Source organism: Artibeus jamaicensis, unplaced genomic scaffold (genome assembly GCF_021234435.1).
Source record: "Artibeus jamaicensis isolate MK-2021 breed Jamaican fruit bat unplaced genomic scaffold, CSHL_Jam_final contig_65, whole genome shotgun sequence".
Lineage (NCBI taxonomy): Eukaryota > Metazoa > Chordata > Mammalia > Chiroptera > Phyllostomidae > Artibeus > Artibeus jamaicensis.
In genome coordinates, this window is record NW_026521913.1 from 1922596 (window position 1) to 1941361 (window position 18766).

Sequence of the window (18766 nt, forward strand, 5' to 3'; positions counted from 1 at the left end):
GACTGATGGTTGTTCTGCATTCCTTTGTAATTATGATGTAGTTGTATGAGGAAATGCTGCCATCTTGACTTGAACTTCTCCCTGAATATTAATTTTCTATCCTGTTACTTTGCTGAATTCATATAATAGTTCTAGCAGTCTCCTTTTCAAATCTTGGGGATTTTTTTTTTTTAACCCTAACCCTAACCCTGGCCCTGGCCTTGGCCCTGACCCTGACCCTACAAATCTTGGGGATTCTTTATGTACAGTATCATGTCATCTGCAAATAAAGACAGTTTTACTTCTTCCTTTCCAATTTGGATGCCTCTTATTTCTTCTTCTTGTCTGATTGCTATGGCTAGGACTTCCAGTATTATGTTGAATAAGAAAGGTGAAAGCAGACTTCCCTGTCTACAGTGAAGCCTGCTTTTACCCAATCTTAAGGGGAATGCTTGTAGTTTTTGCCTGTTGAATATGATGCTGGCAGTGGATTTGTCATACATGGTTTTTATTATGTTTAGCTATGTTTCCTCTATTTCCACTCTGTTGAGAGTTTTTATCATAAATGAATATTAGATTTTATAAAATTCTTTTTCTGCATTCACTAATATGATTGTGTGGTTTTTATCCTTCATTTTCATTTTTAAAATTATTTATTTGTTTATTTTTAGAGAGATGGAAAGGGAGGGAGAACGCGAGGGAAAGAAACATCAGTGTGTTACTGCCCCTCATATGTCACCTACTGGGGACATGGCCCACATCCCAGGCATGTCCCCTGGCTGAGAATTGATCCAGTGATCTTTTGGTTCACAGGCCAGCACTCAATCCACTGAGCTATACCAGCTAGGGCTGTCCTTCATATTCTTTATGTGGTGAGTCACATTTATTGATTTGTGAATGTTATACCAGCTTTGCATTCCCAGAATGAATCCCAGTTGATCATGTTGTATGATATTTTTGATGCATTGCTATATTCAGTTTGTTATTATTTTTTTCAGGATTTTAGCATATATGTTCATCAGGGATATTAGCCTATAATTTTCTTTCTTTGTAGTGTCTTTATCTGGTTTCAGATTAAGATAATGTTGGCTTTATAAAATGGGCTTCGGAGTATTCCCATTTGTTGAGTTTTTTGAAATAGTTTGAGAAGGAGAGGCATTAGTTCTTCCTGGAATGTTCAGTAAAATTCATTTTTGAAGCCATCTGGTCCAGTGCTTTTGTTTTGGGGGAGTTCTTTTTATTTGCTTTAGTTTCACCAGGGTAATCTGTGTATTCAGATTCTCCGATTTTTCCTGATTTAGTTTTGGATGATTGTATGTTTCTTGGAACTTACTCTTTTCATCCAGGTTGTCCAGTGATGGCATATAGTTATTCATAATATTTTCTTAACAATCCTTTTTAGTTCTTTCATGTCAGTTGTTAGTTCTCCTCTTGTTTCTGATTTTATTTCTTCAGGTCCTCTTTTTTTCTGTTTTATTTTTCTATTTTAAAATAATTTTACTGTGGTTCAAGTATGATTGTCTGCCTTTACCCCGCAGCACTGTCCACCCCCATCCCAGCCATCCCCACCTCCCTCTAAGTCCCCTTGGTTTTGGCCATGTATCCTGTATACTTGTTTCTGAAAACCCTTCCCCTTTTCCCCCTATTATCCCCTCCAACCTTCCCTCTGGTTACTGTCAGATTGTTCTTAATTTCAATGTCTCTGGTTATAGTTTTTATGCTTATTTGTTTGGTTGATTTGGTTTCACTTAAAGGTGAGATCATATGATTTCACCGCCTAGCTTATTTCACTTAGCATAATGCTTTCCAGTTCCATCCATGCTGTCACAAACAGTAGGAGCTCCTCCTTTATTTCTGCTGCATAGTATTCCACTGTGTAAATGTACCATATTTTTTTGATCCATTCATTTACTGATGGCTGCTTAGGTTGCTTCCAGCACTTGGCAATTGTAAATTGAGCTGCTATGCACATTGGGGTGCATAGGTTCTTTTGTACTCGTGTTTCAGGGCTCTTAGGGTATAATCCCAGCAATGGAATTGCTGGGTCAAAAAACAGTTCCATATTTAGTTTTCTGAGGAAACCATAGTGGAATTTCCATAACCACTGTTTTCCATAGTGATTGTACCAGTCTGCATTCCCACCAACAGTGCACTAGGTTCCCTTTTCTCCACATCCTCTCTAACACTTGTTGTTTGTTGATTTGTTTATGATGGCCATTGTGACCAGTGTGAAGTGGTATCTCACTGTGGTTTTAATTTGCATCTCTCTGATGGTTAGTGATGCTGAGCATCTTTTCATATGTCTCTGGACCCTCTGTCTGTCCTCCTTGGAAAAGTGTCTGTTCAGGTGTTTTGCCCATTTTTTTAATTGGTTTTTTTGTCTTCCTGGAATGGAGTCATATGAGTTCTTTATACATTTTGGAGATCAAACCCTTGTCCAAGGTATTGTTGGCAAATATGTTTTTATTTTTCATATGGTTGGTTCTCTTTTCATTTTAATGGTGTTTTCTTTGGCCATGCAGAAGTTTTTATTTTGATGAGATCCCATTTGGTTATTCTTTCCTTTACATCCCTTTCTCTAGGGGACATATCAGTGAAAATCTTGCTGTGTGGAATATCTGAGATTTTCCTGCCTGTGTTTTCCTCTAGGACTTTTATGGTGTCATGACTTATACTTAAGTCTTCCATCCACCTTGAACTTATTTTTGTGTATGGTGTAAGTTGTTGATCAAGTTTCATTTTTTTTAATGTAGCTGTTCAGGTTTCCCAACACCATTTGTTGAAGAGGCTATTTTTACTCCACTTTATGCTTCTTCTGTCTTCATCAAATATTAATTGACCATAGAGACTTGGGTTTATTTCTGGGTTCTCTATTCTGTCTCATTGGTCTATGTGTCTGTTCTTTTGCCAGTACCAGGCTGTTTTGATTATCCTCTTCTTTTTTTCTTGATGAGTGTGGGTAACAGTTTGTCAATCTGACTTATCTTTTCAAAGACAACTCTTGGATTCATTGATTTTTTTTTTGTATTGCTTTTTTAGACTCTATTTCATGCTGTTTGGTGCTGCAAGGAAAGGCAATTTGTATACATATCATATAATTCATGTTACATGCATACTTCTTTGTAGGACTTCACTCACAATCTTGAAGATAAAATTATTAAGAATTTCAAGATTGCAGTAGCAGAACATTGAACCAAGTGCATTCCCTTTTGATCAGGAGGCTTTATGTGCCTGATTAAATTACAGGCCCATGAAGTCAGTAGTGCCACCCTATGTTATATTGCAGCCTGCTCTTCCTCCTCCTCCCTCAGCACCCCACATTCCTTGCCCCTATCTGGCCACCTTTCTTTATAATGTAGCCTGTCTTCCCTCCCTGTACTCTTGCTTTTCTATCTTGATCACCCTAATTCATATTCTGTCCTGCTCTTCATCCTTATCCCTGCTCTGTACTTCTGAACCCCTTGCCTTTCTTCACTTCTTACTACTTTTGTAAGACTTACTGTCTTCTAAATATTACAACTGTACGTATTAATTATTTGCTTTTGAAATTTAATTGGGCCTTGGCTGGGTAGCTCAGTTGGTTAGAGCATCATCCTGATATGCCAAGGTAAGTGTTCGATCCCTGGCCAGGGCTCATAAAAAAAAAAGTCAACCAATGAATACATAAATAAGTGGAACAACAAATTGATGTTTCTCTCTCTCTCTCTCCCTCTCTCTCTAATAAATAAAAAAATTAAGAAACTGTTTATTTCCCTGCTAGAATATAAACCCCCTAAGGGCAGGAAATCTTAGCCCAATTAAAGGAATGGAGTAAGCAGTTCAGAATTGATTAGGTGATATTTGTTGTGTAAGAATATGATGATATAGAGAGTAGACATTATAAGTTAATGTCAGATGGAAGGGTTTCTGAATAAGTAGTAATTGAGTAACTGATTGGCAATTATAGAAAATTAATTATTCTAAATCCTTACATTATAGCCTAATTAAAAATAAATTCCAATTGAATTCAAGAGATAAATGTAATTCTGAAAAAAATCTCCTGGAGGGTACTGACCTTCCTAGATATCAAAGTATATTACAACATGACAGAAATAAAAACAGATGGTGCTGGCAGATTGGTAGAATAGATGAGAGACCTGAAAGATAACCTGATTATTTATACCTCCATCCTTTGGTATATTATAAAAATAGCATTTCAGATTAATGAGCAAAGGAGCAGATTTCCAACAAGGGTATTATGACAACTAGCTAGTTAGTTTTAAAAGTGAATGCAATAGAGATGTATGTATGCACTTATGTGGAAAAACATAGTAGTTGTATTACTAGATGAAATGTCATCTTCAAAGCATATGTGTAGTATGATTTTAGTTATATAAAAACAAAGACTATTTGTTGGTATGTAATCTGTTTAACTGCTTACCACTTTTGTGGACCCTCCACTTCTAGTACTTTCTGGAAAAGAGAGCATTTATCTTAAACCTGTCAAGACTGGTCTTCTTGAGAGCTGCCTCACTGCACCTTTTAACCCTCTTGGTGGGGCTCAGCCAACTGCATTCCCGACCAGCATTGCAACTCTTGGATACCAGTATAAGGATGAGACATGGGCAGCCTTCCCCACCCTGAGAGAGGCCAATGTAATTTTTTCTGGAGGGCAATCTGAATATTAAGACTTCTAAAAGTTACCCAGTTGATTCCAACATGCAGCTAATGCTGAGAATCAACTAGAGTTGTTTTAATTGAATTTGGTAAGAATTTTACCACTTAGGGAATAATACAGAATCTAGGCCAAGAATGTTGCTCCCAAGGATAGAGCATAGGATTCATTTGATTCTTATACTTATTCAGGGATGGAGGTGTATCTTCAGGATTTCTAACCAGCACAGTTATTTAAGTGTACAGAGTGCCTTCCACAATTTTCTGTCTAGAGGACGGGTGGTGGGAACTTTAGCCACTTGTTCCTGCTTCCTTTGGCTGCCCAAGCAGGCACGTGGGCTCCTATGGCTTCCAAGATGGCCCTAAGGCAAAAAGACCCTCAGTGCTTGCTTGAGGAGTCCCAGTTGTTAGCTGAGCTAGAGTTTGCATGGTACTGTCTGAAACAGCTGGGGCTGACATTAGACGTGAGCTGAGGGGATGGCATGTGGGCACTCAAAAGGCTCTGCATTTATTAAGACTTGACATATCCTTATGTACCCCATCCTTAAAGTTAAGTACCTAATAAGTAAGAAAGGGTTTTCTTTTTTTTTTCTGTTATACTGTCAACAAAGCAGTAAGAATAAAATATTCTCCAAAGCAATGAGAGAAAAGTCCTATTTCTGTTTTATATTTTCAGTCTGGTAGAGTAGCTCCTAGGAATATTAAAAGTCCATCAAATCCTTAGGCAGTACTTGGCTTCTGTTCAGGAATGGCTGACTGAGGTTGGAGAGGCTCATGCAGCATTTGAAGCAAGCCAGTTGTAGCCTGGAGGCATGAGCATGTGGTGAGGAGTGAAGGACAAGGGTGGCCATCTTTCCATGGGTATATGTTGCAACCTTTCTGTTGCAGTTTTGTAGAATGTGTCCATTTGACTACCTTTTCTTGTGTGTAGTCTTGAATGACATGTGTCAAGGATACCCCCAAAAGGATCCCCGTCAGGTCCAACATTTCCAACTTTCTTGGGGACTTGGATCTCACTTCTGAAAGAGCACTGTCACCCTTCAGTATATAGCCATGCCTCAGATGTGAGAGGGACAAAGTGCCACTGGGAACCAGAGAAGAGGAGCTCAGGAGCAGGTATTGGCTGATTTACTTTAAAAAATACGGGGGTGGTTCATAGCAGCATCATTTACAATAGCCAAAGTCTGGAAACAGCCCAATTGCCCATCAGTAGATGAATAGATAAAAAAAGCTGTGGAATATTTACACAGTGGAATACTAGATGGCCATAAAAAGAAGGAACTTTTACCTTTTGTTACAGCATGGATCGACTTTGAGATTATTATGCTAACTGAAATAATCCAGTCAGAGAAAGATAAATATCATATATGTAAAGATCTCACTTGTATGTGGAATCTAATTAGCAAAATAAACTGGTGAACAAAATAGAAACAGAAACATGGATATATAAAATAGACTGACAGCTGTCAGAGGGGAGGGGGAGGGATCCCTAAATGAAAGAGGGGGAAAGGATGAGCCAAAGAACATACATGTATAAATCCTAGATATAGACAACAGTTTGGTGAGGGCCAGAGGAAAGGGGGACTGGGCCTGGGAAGAGGTAGGCAAAGGAGGTGAAAATGGGGAAATCTGTAATAGTGTTAATAATAAAGATAAAGAAAAAGAATAAAAATGTTTCTAAAAAAATAACAGAGATGGGCAAAAGTATGTTTATAGTTATTAATATATGAAACAGTTTATTCTTATATTATTTACTCATTAATTATTATATTATTATTATTTACCTGCCCTGTATATTATTAACCAACCTCTGTATAATTTTGCCAGTGTGTCTGTAGCTTCCTGAAGCAGAAAGAGGTCATATAGTTACGAATGTAGCTTTTAAGAAGTGTATTGTGGTTGAATACTGTGTTACCTAATATTAAAGGACAATGACCAGATTCATAAAGTATCTTTTTTTGAACTTAAGTATTGATCCAAAGTATACAAATATATAAAAATAGTAGTTGAGTTTGGTTTTTGAGTGTGAAGTAAAAATAATCTAAAAAATTAAAGTAACTTATGAAATCTAAATAATTTTATTTATTAGTGGCTTATAATTAAGTCACCCAAACAGAAATATAGTCTGCTCTTTTAAAAGTTAGACAGATGCTCATTCATAACTTCTAATCTGCCTTCTCTCTTTGGATAGTAGCACTGGTGATCTTTTCAAACTGTTCCTTTTTAAGTGCAATATTGAGAAATATTTTAGAAATGTGTAACTCTAAATGTAAACCTTGGTTTTGAAAAATGAAATTGTCATACATGAATAAGGATTACAATAATAGCAGAATTTCACTGTTAATCAAAATAAATTTGAGAACTAATAGTTTCTTTGTTTCACATCCATGCATGTGACTCTGACTCTTAAGCTACCATGAGAGGGGAGAAACACAAGTCAGTTCTCTCTTTAAATGATTTGTTCAAGGTTATATCACATAGCCTTAAGAACTGAGTTGCAACAGAAGACAGCCTGCTTCAGGTTGCACTGCTTCAGATTTCTCCTGACTGAACTTAAGTACCATGACTTGTATTATGGTCTGTTTAAACAAATAGAGCCTCATGATTTGACACCTCCAGGAGTCAGCTGTTCCAGAAATATATTCGTGTTCTTGCCATTTCACCTTGGAAGCATACATTTGACCTTGGAAGTTCACTCTGTAGTTGCACTGAGGTTTACAGGTCTGTGTGTTCTTTTTGATGAGAAGGCCTGCTTGCAAAGCTGCTCTTCAGAGCTTTCCCATTCTGTTATATTTCTCCAGGCCAAGGATCTCGGAATCCCCCTGGCCAGTCTCCAGAACCTGTGTACCTTATACTTAGAAGCATTGTCTACATTTAATAGGCTGAAATATAAATTTGAGTAAGAGGTTAGATTAATAAGGGAAGTTTCAGTTTTATACATATGCAAATAATCTTACAGTGTTAAAGGAACTTCCTTCTTTTTCTTATATATATTTTATTGATCATGTCATTACAGTTGTCCCATTTCCCCCCTTCATTCCCCTCCACCCTGCACAACCCCTCCCACCCACATTCCCACACTTTAGTTCATGTCCATGTGTCACAAGTTCTTTAGCTTCTACACTTGCCCTCCCCCTGTCTATTTTCTCCCCACAGTCTATGCTACTTATTATCTGTATCTCCTCTCCCCTTCTCCTTCTCCCACTCCCCTGTTGCTAACCCTTTGTGTGATTTCCATTTCTGTGGCTCCACTCCTGATCTAGCTGTACACTTAGTTTGCTTTTGTTTTAGGTGTGGTTGTTAGTAACTGAGTTTGCTGTCCTTTCACTTTTCATCTTTTTCTTAATCTTCTTTTTCTTAGATAAGTCCCTTTAATGTCTTGTATAATAAGGCCTTTAACTTTACCTTATCTGAGAAGCATTTTATCTGTCCTTACATTCTAAATGAGAGCTTTGCTGGATAGAGCAATCTTGGATATAGGTCCTTGCCTTTCATGACTTGGAATACTTCTTTGCAGCCCCTTCTTACTTGTAAGGTTTCTTTTGAGAAATCAGCTGACAGTCTGATGGGCACTCCTTTGTAGGTGACTGTCCCCTTATCCCTTGCTGCTTCTAGGATTCTCTCCTTCATTTTAAACTTGGCTAATGTAATTATGATGTGCCTTGGTGTGTTCCTTCTTGGGTCCACCTTCTTTGGGACTATCTGAGCTTCATGGACTTCCTGGAAGTCTACTTCCTTTGCCAAATTGGGGAAGTTCTTCTTTATTATTTGTTCAAATAAGTTTTCCACTTGTTGCTCTTTCTTTTCCCCTTCTCATACATGATTCGGATGTTGGAACATTTAAAGATGTCCTGGAGGTTACTAAGCCTCTCCTCATTTTTTTTAAATTCTTGTTTCTTCATCCTTTTCTGTTTGGTCATTTTCCTCTTCCTTCTGGTCCACTCCTTTGATTTGAGTCCCAGTTTCCTTTCCATTACTCTTGGTTTCCTGTGCATTTCCATTCATTTCAATTAGTGTAGCCTTCATTTTTTAAATCTAATTTGTGACCCAAATCAACCAGTTCTGTGAGTGTCCTGGTCATCAGTGTTTTGAACTGTGCATCTGATAGGTTGGCTGTCTCTTGGTCACTTTAAAGTATTGCTCTGGGGCTTTGATTTATTCTTCCATTTGAGCCATAATTTTTTTTGTCTTGATGCACCTGTTATGTAGTGAGGGGTGAAGCCTTAGGTGTTCACCAGGGTGGGGCAATCCATGTGGCTGGGTTGTGATGCTGTATGTGGGGGCAGGGTCAAAGAGGGAACAATGGTGCTTGCTCCACTCATATTTCAGTCCCTTCCACCACTTTCCACAAGCAAATTCTGCCTTTCTGGTGCTGGTTCCTGGGTGGGTAGGTTTTTGTATGTTCTAGGACCCTGTGGGTCTCTCCAACAAACTCTCTGGTGAGCCTGGGAGTCTCTCCCAGCACTTCACCCCCCACAACCTTTTTCAGTCTGTGCTTTTAGGCTTTGTGTTCCATTGCTGGGGCCCTGGGTTGCATGGTCTGTCTCGCTGCCCATTTTTGCCTGGTTTATCTGCATGCGAATGTGTGACCACGGTCAGTAAGTGGCCTTGAGTGCCTCACTGGGTCTGCTCGTTTCCTTCCCACGCCTAGGGTCTGCCACCACTTTTTTCTGCTGCTGATCCCTCTCTGCCGGCCACAGACTTCACCCCTCTTACCAGGCTGGATGAATGGTTGTTGGACTTCGGTACAGTTCAGTTTTCTGTCTGTTCTGGTTCTGTTTTTGTTTCTAAATCTTTGTTTTCCTTAATTTTGGTTGTGCAAGGAGGCTCAGCGTTTCCACTTATGGCTCCTTCTTGGCTGGAAGTCACCAAAAGAACCTCCTTCTTGAGCATTAATCAATATTAACAGTAAGATCACATTATTATTTAAAAAAACCATGACTTAGAAAATAAATATTTATGGATCATGTTTCTGTGTTTTCTTCTAATCTGTAATTTAAAACATGAAGCCATTTCAGGGAGTGTGTTGGGTTATTAGAATATTTGGCTGTGTTTTGATATTCCATTTAAATTTAATTTCAGTAACAACAAATCAAGAATCTTGAATTTTAGGGTCAACGATATAGTCTAAGAAATGCAAATCCATTGGTAATCTTCCTAGTCAATATTTTGTTTTTCAAACAAGGTTATGGACTCTTAAATTAATCTACATATTTTTAAAATAGGTTCAATTGCCACTGGGTTTATGTAAATGATTATAGTAGACTAATGAGTTAATCAGCAGTTAATCATTCTAACTGCTGATATACTAGTTCAAATAGCTTTATCTGCCTGAGTTAGTCTTTTTTCCCCTTTGTTGAGTCTAATAATTTCTGTTTATAGCAAATGTTACCTAGTTTTAATTATGTCAATTTTTCTGAAGTATGCAGTTATAGAACTTTGTATTAGAGAAAACTTCCAACTCACATGAAGAGGATAGTACAACAAACCACCATGTATTTATTGTCCTGTATCAGTGACTATTATGCACCACAGAAAATTCACATTTACCAGGTGTCCCAGTGTGTGACATAGTCGTGGGCACCACTGATTAGGAGTCCAGCTAGAGAGAGTGTGGGCAGAGCACGCATCAGAGGGAATGTGTGGGGATGGCAGAAAATAGTTCATTGAATGGCTATATTCTTTCCCTATTTAATGGGCAGTTGGCTTGTTTTCATTTTTTTCCCTAACACAAATAGGCAGCATGGAAGTAAACATGTGTGGATGTAAGTCTTTGCCTACTTGTATGAGTATTTCTGTAGTATAATGGAGGAAACATTTAAATATGATGGGAGGTTGGATATTTTCATTCCTGACTATGACTATATTGCTATAAACTGATAAGTTTTAGCATATTTCCTTCTTCTTAGAAGATTCTCAATGGAAATATCTTTATTGGGATTATTTTAAGAAATGCTATCTGCCATAGCAGACAATCAGTAATTTCTGTGGCTTAACATGATAACAGTTAATCTCACCAAAGTGTAACATGGGTTGGTGGGAGTCTACTCCATTTGCTGTCTCAGGGGTGTAGGTTCCCTTCAGCGTGTAACACTGGTGTTCTGCCTGGGCCCAGCAAGAGAAGGATGGTGGCACCCCACCAACTTTTATGCATCACCTCTGTTCATGTTCCCATTTGAATCATTCACTTCATGGGAGGCTGAGAATGCTGCAGGAGCCCTTAGATATTGGTGAACACTGTGTCTCCTCCCATCCTCCAGTAGTTAAGAAAGGGGCCACTGTATATTGAATGGCCCTCACTCTCCAGCCCCACATAACACACATCCAAAACATTTGAAGTCTTTGCCCACCAAGGAATAGGAAGTTTGCTATCAAGTTTAGACTCCCCTTGTCTTAGCATCCTTCTTAACTGGCCATGTTAGCATGGGTTTTCTAAGTATTTTCTAGAAAACTGGCATCAGAGCCTTTTAAGGACTATATTTGGTGTCATTTCAGTTTTAATGTCAATGTTCTTTTTGTTATTGCTTTAAATATATTTTATTTTTAAAAATTTAGACAGGTAAAAAATTTCAAAAATATCACACAGGGTACCTGTATACCTTCACTTAGCTTCCCCTAATATTAACATTTTTCATAACCATAGTGTAATATTCTAAAGCAGGAAATTAATGTGAATTCAGTAATTATCTACATATCTTATTTGAAGTTGTCAAAGGCAGTACTCTTATAATTGATCTCGGGTTCCTTTTTGTACATCCCTCGTGGATATACATTGCCCATGGGTACACCCCATGGTCTCTTGTAGCTCACAGGTACCCCCTACTTTATAAATGAGTAGCATGAACTGAGAATCTCCCAAAGGACCCCAGTCTGGGCCCCATTGCTGAGTTAACATGTTTCCTAGCATTTGGCCTTTTGTGTTTTATTCATTACTACTTTGTTGCCTAAGGATTTCCTTCTGACTCACTGTGGGGAAGTGAAAACTAACTCAGAGGGCTTTCCCTAATTGTGGTTTATGAATGTTTGGGTGTATAATCCCTAAGATCTGAGCAACAGACTAAAGATAAATGGCTAGAAAGTGAACTTAATGTCACACAAAGATCTGAAAATCCGTTATTGGTAGAAAAAGTTTGAAGTATCATAAATACTTGGATCCTAGTGTTTTAAAATAAGGTTTCTTCATTTGCATTATGTCTGCCTACATAAAGCTATTATTTATTAAGCACCTTTCCTTGTATATCTTGGGAAAGAACATTCCAGGAAGAGCATAAAGTTCTGGGATGTATATGTATTCTCTTAAAGACTTAACCATCAGTCTAAATATCAAACTGTAGCCAATCTCTCTTCTATTTCTACTTAATTTCTCTCTTTAATTTTAATTTTATTTTCATCATCATTTATTCCCTTTATATCCTCTTCCTTTATCTACCCTCCCACTCCCCAGCCCCCTCAGTCACCACACTGTTCTCCATGTCCACAAGTTCTTTCTCTCTTTAAAAAAAATATTTTATTGATTATGCTATTACAGTTGTCACATTTTCCCCCTCACTCCCCTTCACCATGTACATCCTCTCCCACCCACTTCCCCCTCCCCTTTAATTCATGTCCATGTGTCATACTTACAAGTTCTTTAGCTTCTACATTTCCCATACTATTCTTGCCCTCCCCCATCTAATTTCTGCCTACATCTATGCTACTTATTCTCGGTACCTTTTCCCCCTCTCTTCTACTCCCACTCCCCTGTTGCTAACCCTCCATGTGATCTCCATTTCTGTGGTTCTGTTCCTGTTCTAGTTGTTTGCTTAGTTTGTTTTTGTTTTAGGTGTGGTTGTTAATAACTGTGAATTTGCTGTAATTTAGTGTACATGTTTTTTTATCTTCTTTTCCTTAGGTAAGTCCCTTTAACATTTCATATAATAAGGGCTTGGTGATGATGAACTCCTTCAATTTGACCTTATCTGAGAAGCACTTTATCTACCCTTCCATTCTAAATGAAAGCTTTGCTGGATAGAGCACTCTTGGATGGAAGTCCTTGCCTTTCATGACTTGAAATACTTCTTTCCACTCCCTTCTTGCCTGTAAGGTTTCTTTTGAGAAATCAGCTGACAGTGTGATGGGCACTCCTTTATAAGTAACTGTCTCCTTATCTCTTGCTGCTTCTAGGAGTCTCTCCTTCATTTTAATCTTAGGTAATGTAATTATGATGTGCCTTGGTGTGTTCCTTCTTGGGTCCAACTTCTTTGGGACTCTCTGAGCTTCCTGGACTGACTGGAAGTCTATGGCCTTTGCCAGATTGGGGAAGTTCTCCTTTATTATTTGTTCAAATAAGTTTTCCACTTGTTGCTCTTCCTCTTCCCCTTCTGGTACCCTCATCATTCGGATGTTGGAACATTTAAAGATGTCCTGGAGATTCCTAAGCCTCTCTTTATGTTTTTGAATTCTTGTTTCTTCATTCTTTTCTGTTTGGTTGTTTCTTTCCTTCTTCCTCCTGGTCCACTCCATTGATTTGAGTCCCAGTTTCCTTTCCATTACTATTGGTTCCCTGTACATTTTCCTTTATTTAACTTAGTGTAGCTTTCACTTGTTCATCTAATATGTGACCAAATTAAACCAATTCTGTGGCCATCCTGATCACCAGTGCTTTAAACCATGCATCTGATAGGTAGGCTTTCTCTTCATCACTTACTTGTATTTTTCCTGGAGCTTTGATCTTTTCTTTCATGTGGGCCATTTTTTTGTCTTGATGCACCTGTTATGTAGTGAGGGGTGGAGCCTTGGTGTTCACCCAGGCAGAGTAAACTAGTTGCTGGGTTGTGACACTGTATGTGAGGGTGGGGTGTGAGAGAGAACAATGGTGCTTGTTCTGCTCTCTGCTGTATTTCAGTAACTTGCCCCCTTCCCCCAAGCAAATTGGACCCTTCTGGTGCTGATTTCCATGTGGGTGGGTTTGTATATGTTCTAGGACCCTTGGGTCTCTCCAATGAACTCTCTTGTGAGACTGGGAATCTCTTAGCACCTCAACCCCCACAGATGTTTTGTTTCCTTTTTTTTGATTCTCAAATTCTTTGTGTGTGTGTTTTTTTAAAATTTTTGTTCAAGCACAGTTTTCCCCATAGGTGTTTTCAATCAGAAACACCTGTTTTGAGGCTTTATTTCCCACACTGGGGCCCTGGGTTGCACAGTCTGCCTTGCTCCCCAGTTTTTCCTGGTTTATTGAATGTGGGACCACCTGGGTTGCACCAGCCGCCTTGCACACCAAGGCCCTCCACAGTCCACCACCTCACTGGGTCTGCCTGCTGCCACCATCCGTGCATGGGGTTTGCCAGCTACTGCTTTGGGTGCCTGGGGTCCACCAGCCACCACTTTTTTTTTTTTTTGCCACAACCTCTCTCTGCCTAACTCCATCCCTCCTACAAGTTTGGATGAATGTGTCTACTTTAACTCCTTGGCTGTCAAACTTCTATACAGTTCAATTTTTTGTCAGTACTGGTTGTTATTTTGTTTCTAAATTTTTGTTGTCCTTATTTTGGTTGTGCGAGGAGGCACAGTGTGTCTACCTATGCCTCCATCTTGGCCAGAAGTCTCTTTCTCTCTTTTCTGGCTCCATTCCTCTACCCTCAGCCCCTTTCCCCCCATCCCCAAGCTACAATTAATTTCTAATAATTCAATGCCTGTGTCTTTTGCTTTGTGTCTTTGCTATAGAATGCATAGATGAAACTATTGAATTTTGACTGCTGTTTATGAAATGAAGGATTGGTGTCATCCAGTTTCATTTTTCAGTGGCCACTAATGATTTGTAATTTGGGCTCAACCCCAGATAAACACACAGGTAATTTTGTTAATAAGAGTACAAGAAGAGGAACATTTGTGACTTTACTATTTTTTTAAAGTTTTTTATTCTAGCTGTATTAAGATATAACTGACATATGACATTGTGTAAGTTTAAGGTATATGGTGTGATGATTGACTATACATATGTATTGTTAAATCATTACAACATTAAAGTTAGTTAACACCTCCATCACCTAACATAATAAGGTTTTTTTTCTTGTGGTAATAACATTTAAGATTGTTCTCCTAACAAATTTCAAGTGCATAATACAGTATTATGAATACAGTCAACATTATGTATGTTATATTCCCAGAACTTACTTATCTTATAATTGTAAGTTTTGTACCATTTGACCAACATTTTCTCTTTGCCCCATTCTCCAGCCTCTGTATACTACCATTCTACCCTGTTTCTTTGAGGCTGTTTTCTTTGAGGAATGTTTTTAAACATTCCTCTTATAAGTGACATCATATAGTATTTGTCTTTCTATATCTGACTTATTTAGCATTATGCCCTCAGTGTCCATTCATGTTGTTCCACATTGCAGGATTTCTTTCTTTTCTATGGTTGAATAATTTTGATACACACACACACACACACACATATACACATATAGCACATTTTTTATCCATTTATCTTTTGATGGATATTTAGGTCATTTCCATGCCTTTGCTATTGTGGATAATGTTGCTATAATCATGGGGATGCAACTATTTGAGATAGTGATTTCATTTCCTTGGGTATACTGTATACCCAGAAGTGGAATTACTGGATTATATGGTAGTTCTATTTTTAACTTTTTGAGGAACCTCCATATTGTTTTTCATAGCGTCAGCATCACAAACAGTGAATAGGTAAGAGTTACCTTTTCTTTACATCTTCACCAGCATTTGTTATTTCTTGTCTTTTTGATGATGGACATGGACATTCTACTAGGTGGGAGGTAATATTTCATTGTGGTTTTGATTGGCGTTTTCTTCATGATTAGTGATATTGAGCATCTTTTCATGTATCTGTTGGCCATTCGTATGTCTCTTTTGGAAAAATCCCATTCAGGTCTTCTGCCCCTTAAAAAATTGGATTATTGGAAAATTGGGCTATTGAGTTGTATGAGTTCCTTATATATTTTCGATATTATAATAATACCATTATGTGATATGTGGCTTGCAAATATTTTCTCTTGTTTCATAAGTTGTCCTTTCATTTTGTTGATAGTTTGTTTTTCTTATTCCACTGGTTAAATATGATTGACTTAAAAATATTTATGTGTCTATGTCTCTGAGATAATCTTTACTAACACAGGCTGTTTAGCAATGAAAAAGTATTGGTACAGGTGGCTTACTCATTTATATAAGGCTGGGATATTGGTTAGCAGTTGAAGATGTGACTGTGTGGTCCAACATGAGTCTGCACTTTTAGAAGGAGACTCTGACGACTCAGATGTGAATATGGGATCTGACTTAACACACTATGTTACTTGTGTGGCTTTGGACAGGTTACTTACTTCTGTGTAGAAGTAGGTAAAGTGCTTTGATTTCTATCTGGCACATTATAGGCACTGAAAATGGTACATTATAGGCCCTGAAAATGGAACTTTATTATTTGTAGTTTTCTTTAAGATTCTGAACAAATACTTTTTTTTTTTTCCCCTGGCTAGTGTGGCTCAGTGGATTGAGTGCCGACCTGTGAACTGAAGGGTTTCTCGTACAATTCCCAGTCTAGGGCACATTACTGGGTTGCAGGCCAGGTCCCCGTTAGGGGGCACATAAGAGGCAACCACACATTGATGTTTCTCTTTTTTCCCCCTCTAAAAATAAATAAATAAACTCTTTTAAAAAAAGATTCTGAAGAAATACTTTCTTTAAAAAAGGAAGCTCATTAAGTACAGAAAACTCAAATGTGAATGGTTGCTTTCTTAAGAATTTACAATTTCTGTGTAATGTTTTTTTGAATACCCTGCAAGAAAGTTTTAGAAAAGTGGAACAGATATTTTTCTGGGATATAGTCTGATGAGTCAGATCCTGAGTTAGATGCTAAAGAGCTTGATCAAAAACTAGTTTGCAACTTTGGCTCTGTTGCCCGCATTGTGACTGCATAGGCTGACATGAAGGTGGGCAGAATGGAGGTGCTCTAACATTTATCTGGCTTACTGAATCTTTTCTGCCTCTCTTCATGAGCACCAGTATATTTATGTGCTTTCCACTCTATTCATGATGTTTAATTTCTCTTTTCTTGTCATATCAACTAAGCCTGAAATTAAAAGCACTTAAATATCAACTTTTGAGATAATGCCCAAGTTTATTTAGTTTTCTTATGTTATCTTTCTTAGGTTTTCTTATGGTTAATTAAAAATACATTTTATTATAAAGAGACATATTGCCCTGGTTGGTGTGGCTCAGTGAATTGAACACCAGCCTGCAAACCAAAATGTTGCTGGTTCACTTCCTGGTCAGGGCACATACCTGTGTTGAGGTCCAGGTCCCCAATTAGAGGCATGTGAGAGATGTTTCTCTCCCTCTCTTACCATCTGTCTAAAAGTCAATTAATAAAAATCTTTAAAAACTTTGTTATTTAGTGTAAAAAACTTTAAAAAATATGTACTGTCTGCTCTCTCTCTTTTTTTAGCAACCTCAAGAAAATTGCAAAATATAAAAAAAGTAAATCCAGGAGACATAAAAAGTAAATTTAACCCTGGTATACCTTAACAAAATTCAAAATATAAAAGGTAGACTAGAAGAAAATATTTTCACAATTTTTAAATTAAAATTTTAATTTAGGTAATAGAGGTTCATATAGAATTGTAAGAAATAACACAGTGAGATACTGTGTACCCTTCATGCGATTTCCCCAATGGCAACATCTTGTAAAAGTATAGTATGGTTTCACCACCAGGACATTGACATTGATCTAGTCCACTCACCTTAGGTCAGGGTTTATTTATTAATTTATTTTAGCCTATGGATGTCAAATTGATCCAGCATCATTTGTTGAAAAGGTTGTCTTTCCTCAATTTTTATGCTGTTGTAAAAAATCAGTTGGCTTATTTGTGTGGGTTTATTTTGGGGTTCTCTTTTATTGTATTGGCCTGTGTATGTCTCTTCCCCACCATTGCCAGAGTTTTGAGTACTATTACTATATAGTAAGCCTTAGTATTGGTTACAGTGATTCCTCCCAATATATTCTCCTTTGTCAGACTCCTTTTGGTTATTCTAGAGGCCTATGCCTTTCCATGTAAATTTTAGAATAAGCTTGTCTATGTCTACAAAAAATTAGGCTGGGATTTTTATAGGAATTACATTGAACCTATATATCAATTTCCAGAGAACTTACTTCTTTACTATATTGGATCTCTAATCTGCAAACATGGTATGTTTCTTCCTTTATGAAGCATTTCCTTTTTTACAAATAAATAAGTCATAGTTGTAATCTATAAGGAACATCTGCAAATCAGTAACAAAATGGCTCCAAACAGATAGGAAGCTGAGAAAAGGCAATTCCCAGAAGACATACAAATGGCCACTAAAGTTTCAAAAGATGTTCAATCTCATGGATGTTGCAGGAAATTCAAAACATAAAACCCCATTGTTTTGCTCGTTTAGATTATCGAAATTAAAATTTGTAATATCAATTAATTAGAGTGCAAGGAAATGGACACTTTGATACACTGCTAGTGGGAGCAAGCTGGTGAAGCATTATTTGAAGGTGTTTAGCAATATTGATCAAAATTAGAACCAGACCTTATTTGACTGAGCACTTCCACTTCTTCGAATCTCTTGTATAAAAGTCTGTGCTTATATGCACAAAGATGTTGATGTAAGGGTACTTAGTACTGCATTAGGGGAATAGCCAAAATGCTGATCAGTAGAGAAAAGGTTAGACAAATTATGTCTCATCCATAGTGTAAAATACCATGTACAAGTTAAAAAGAATGAAGGTGACCTATATAATGTACTGAGATTTCAAATTAGATAAGAATAGAAGAAAAGTCTAATTATACCCTTACCCTTGCCACCTGCCCCTCCCGCCCCCTGCCATGGTTCTACTTTCTTTTTAACTGAAATAGACCAGCCATCTGGTCAATTCTGACTTTCTTGTCACATTATTGAACTTATACAGCTGCTTCAGAGAATTCTGTTATGGCTTAGGGAGGCTAAATTACTGATAAATTAACTTTCTTTTTATAGCTCTTATCATGAAATCATTTTTATTGCTTTCATTATGTACCAGTAGTGAAGAATAAATGTCCAGGGCTGGGGGAGATAGGGTTGTGCCTCAGGCAGAACAGTGTGTTTCTTGCTGTGC

At 37.7% G+C, this 18766-nt stretch overlaps 1 protein-coding gene across 4 annotated transcripts in view; it reads left to right on the forward strand.

The window, feature by feature from the left end:
* Window positions 1-18766, forward strand: part of DTD1 (D-aminoacyl-tRNA deacylase 1) — a 308428-nt gene that overhangs the window by 134181 nt on the left and 155481 nt on the right. For 2 of the 4 annotated variants that reach the window (XM_053670944.1, XM_053670945.1), the window contains exon 5: window positions 5684-5748. The exons of the other annotated variants lie outside the window; for them this stretch is intronic. In XM_053670944.1, coding sequence (XP_053526919.1) covers window positions 5684-5748 — 65 coding nt within the window. The remainder of the gene's footprint in view (window positions 1-5683; window positions 5749-18766) is intronic. 4 annotated transcript variants of the gene reach the window in all.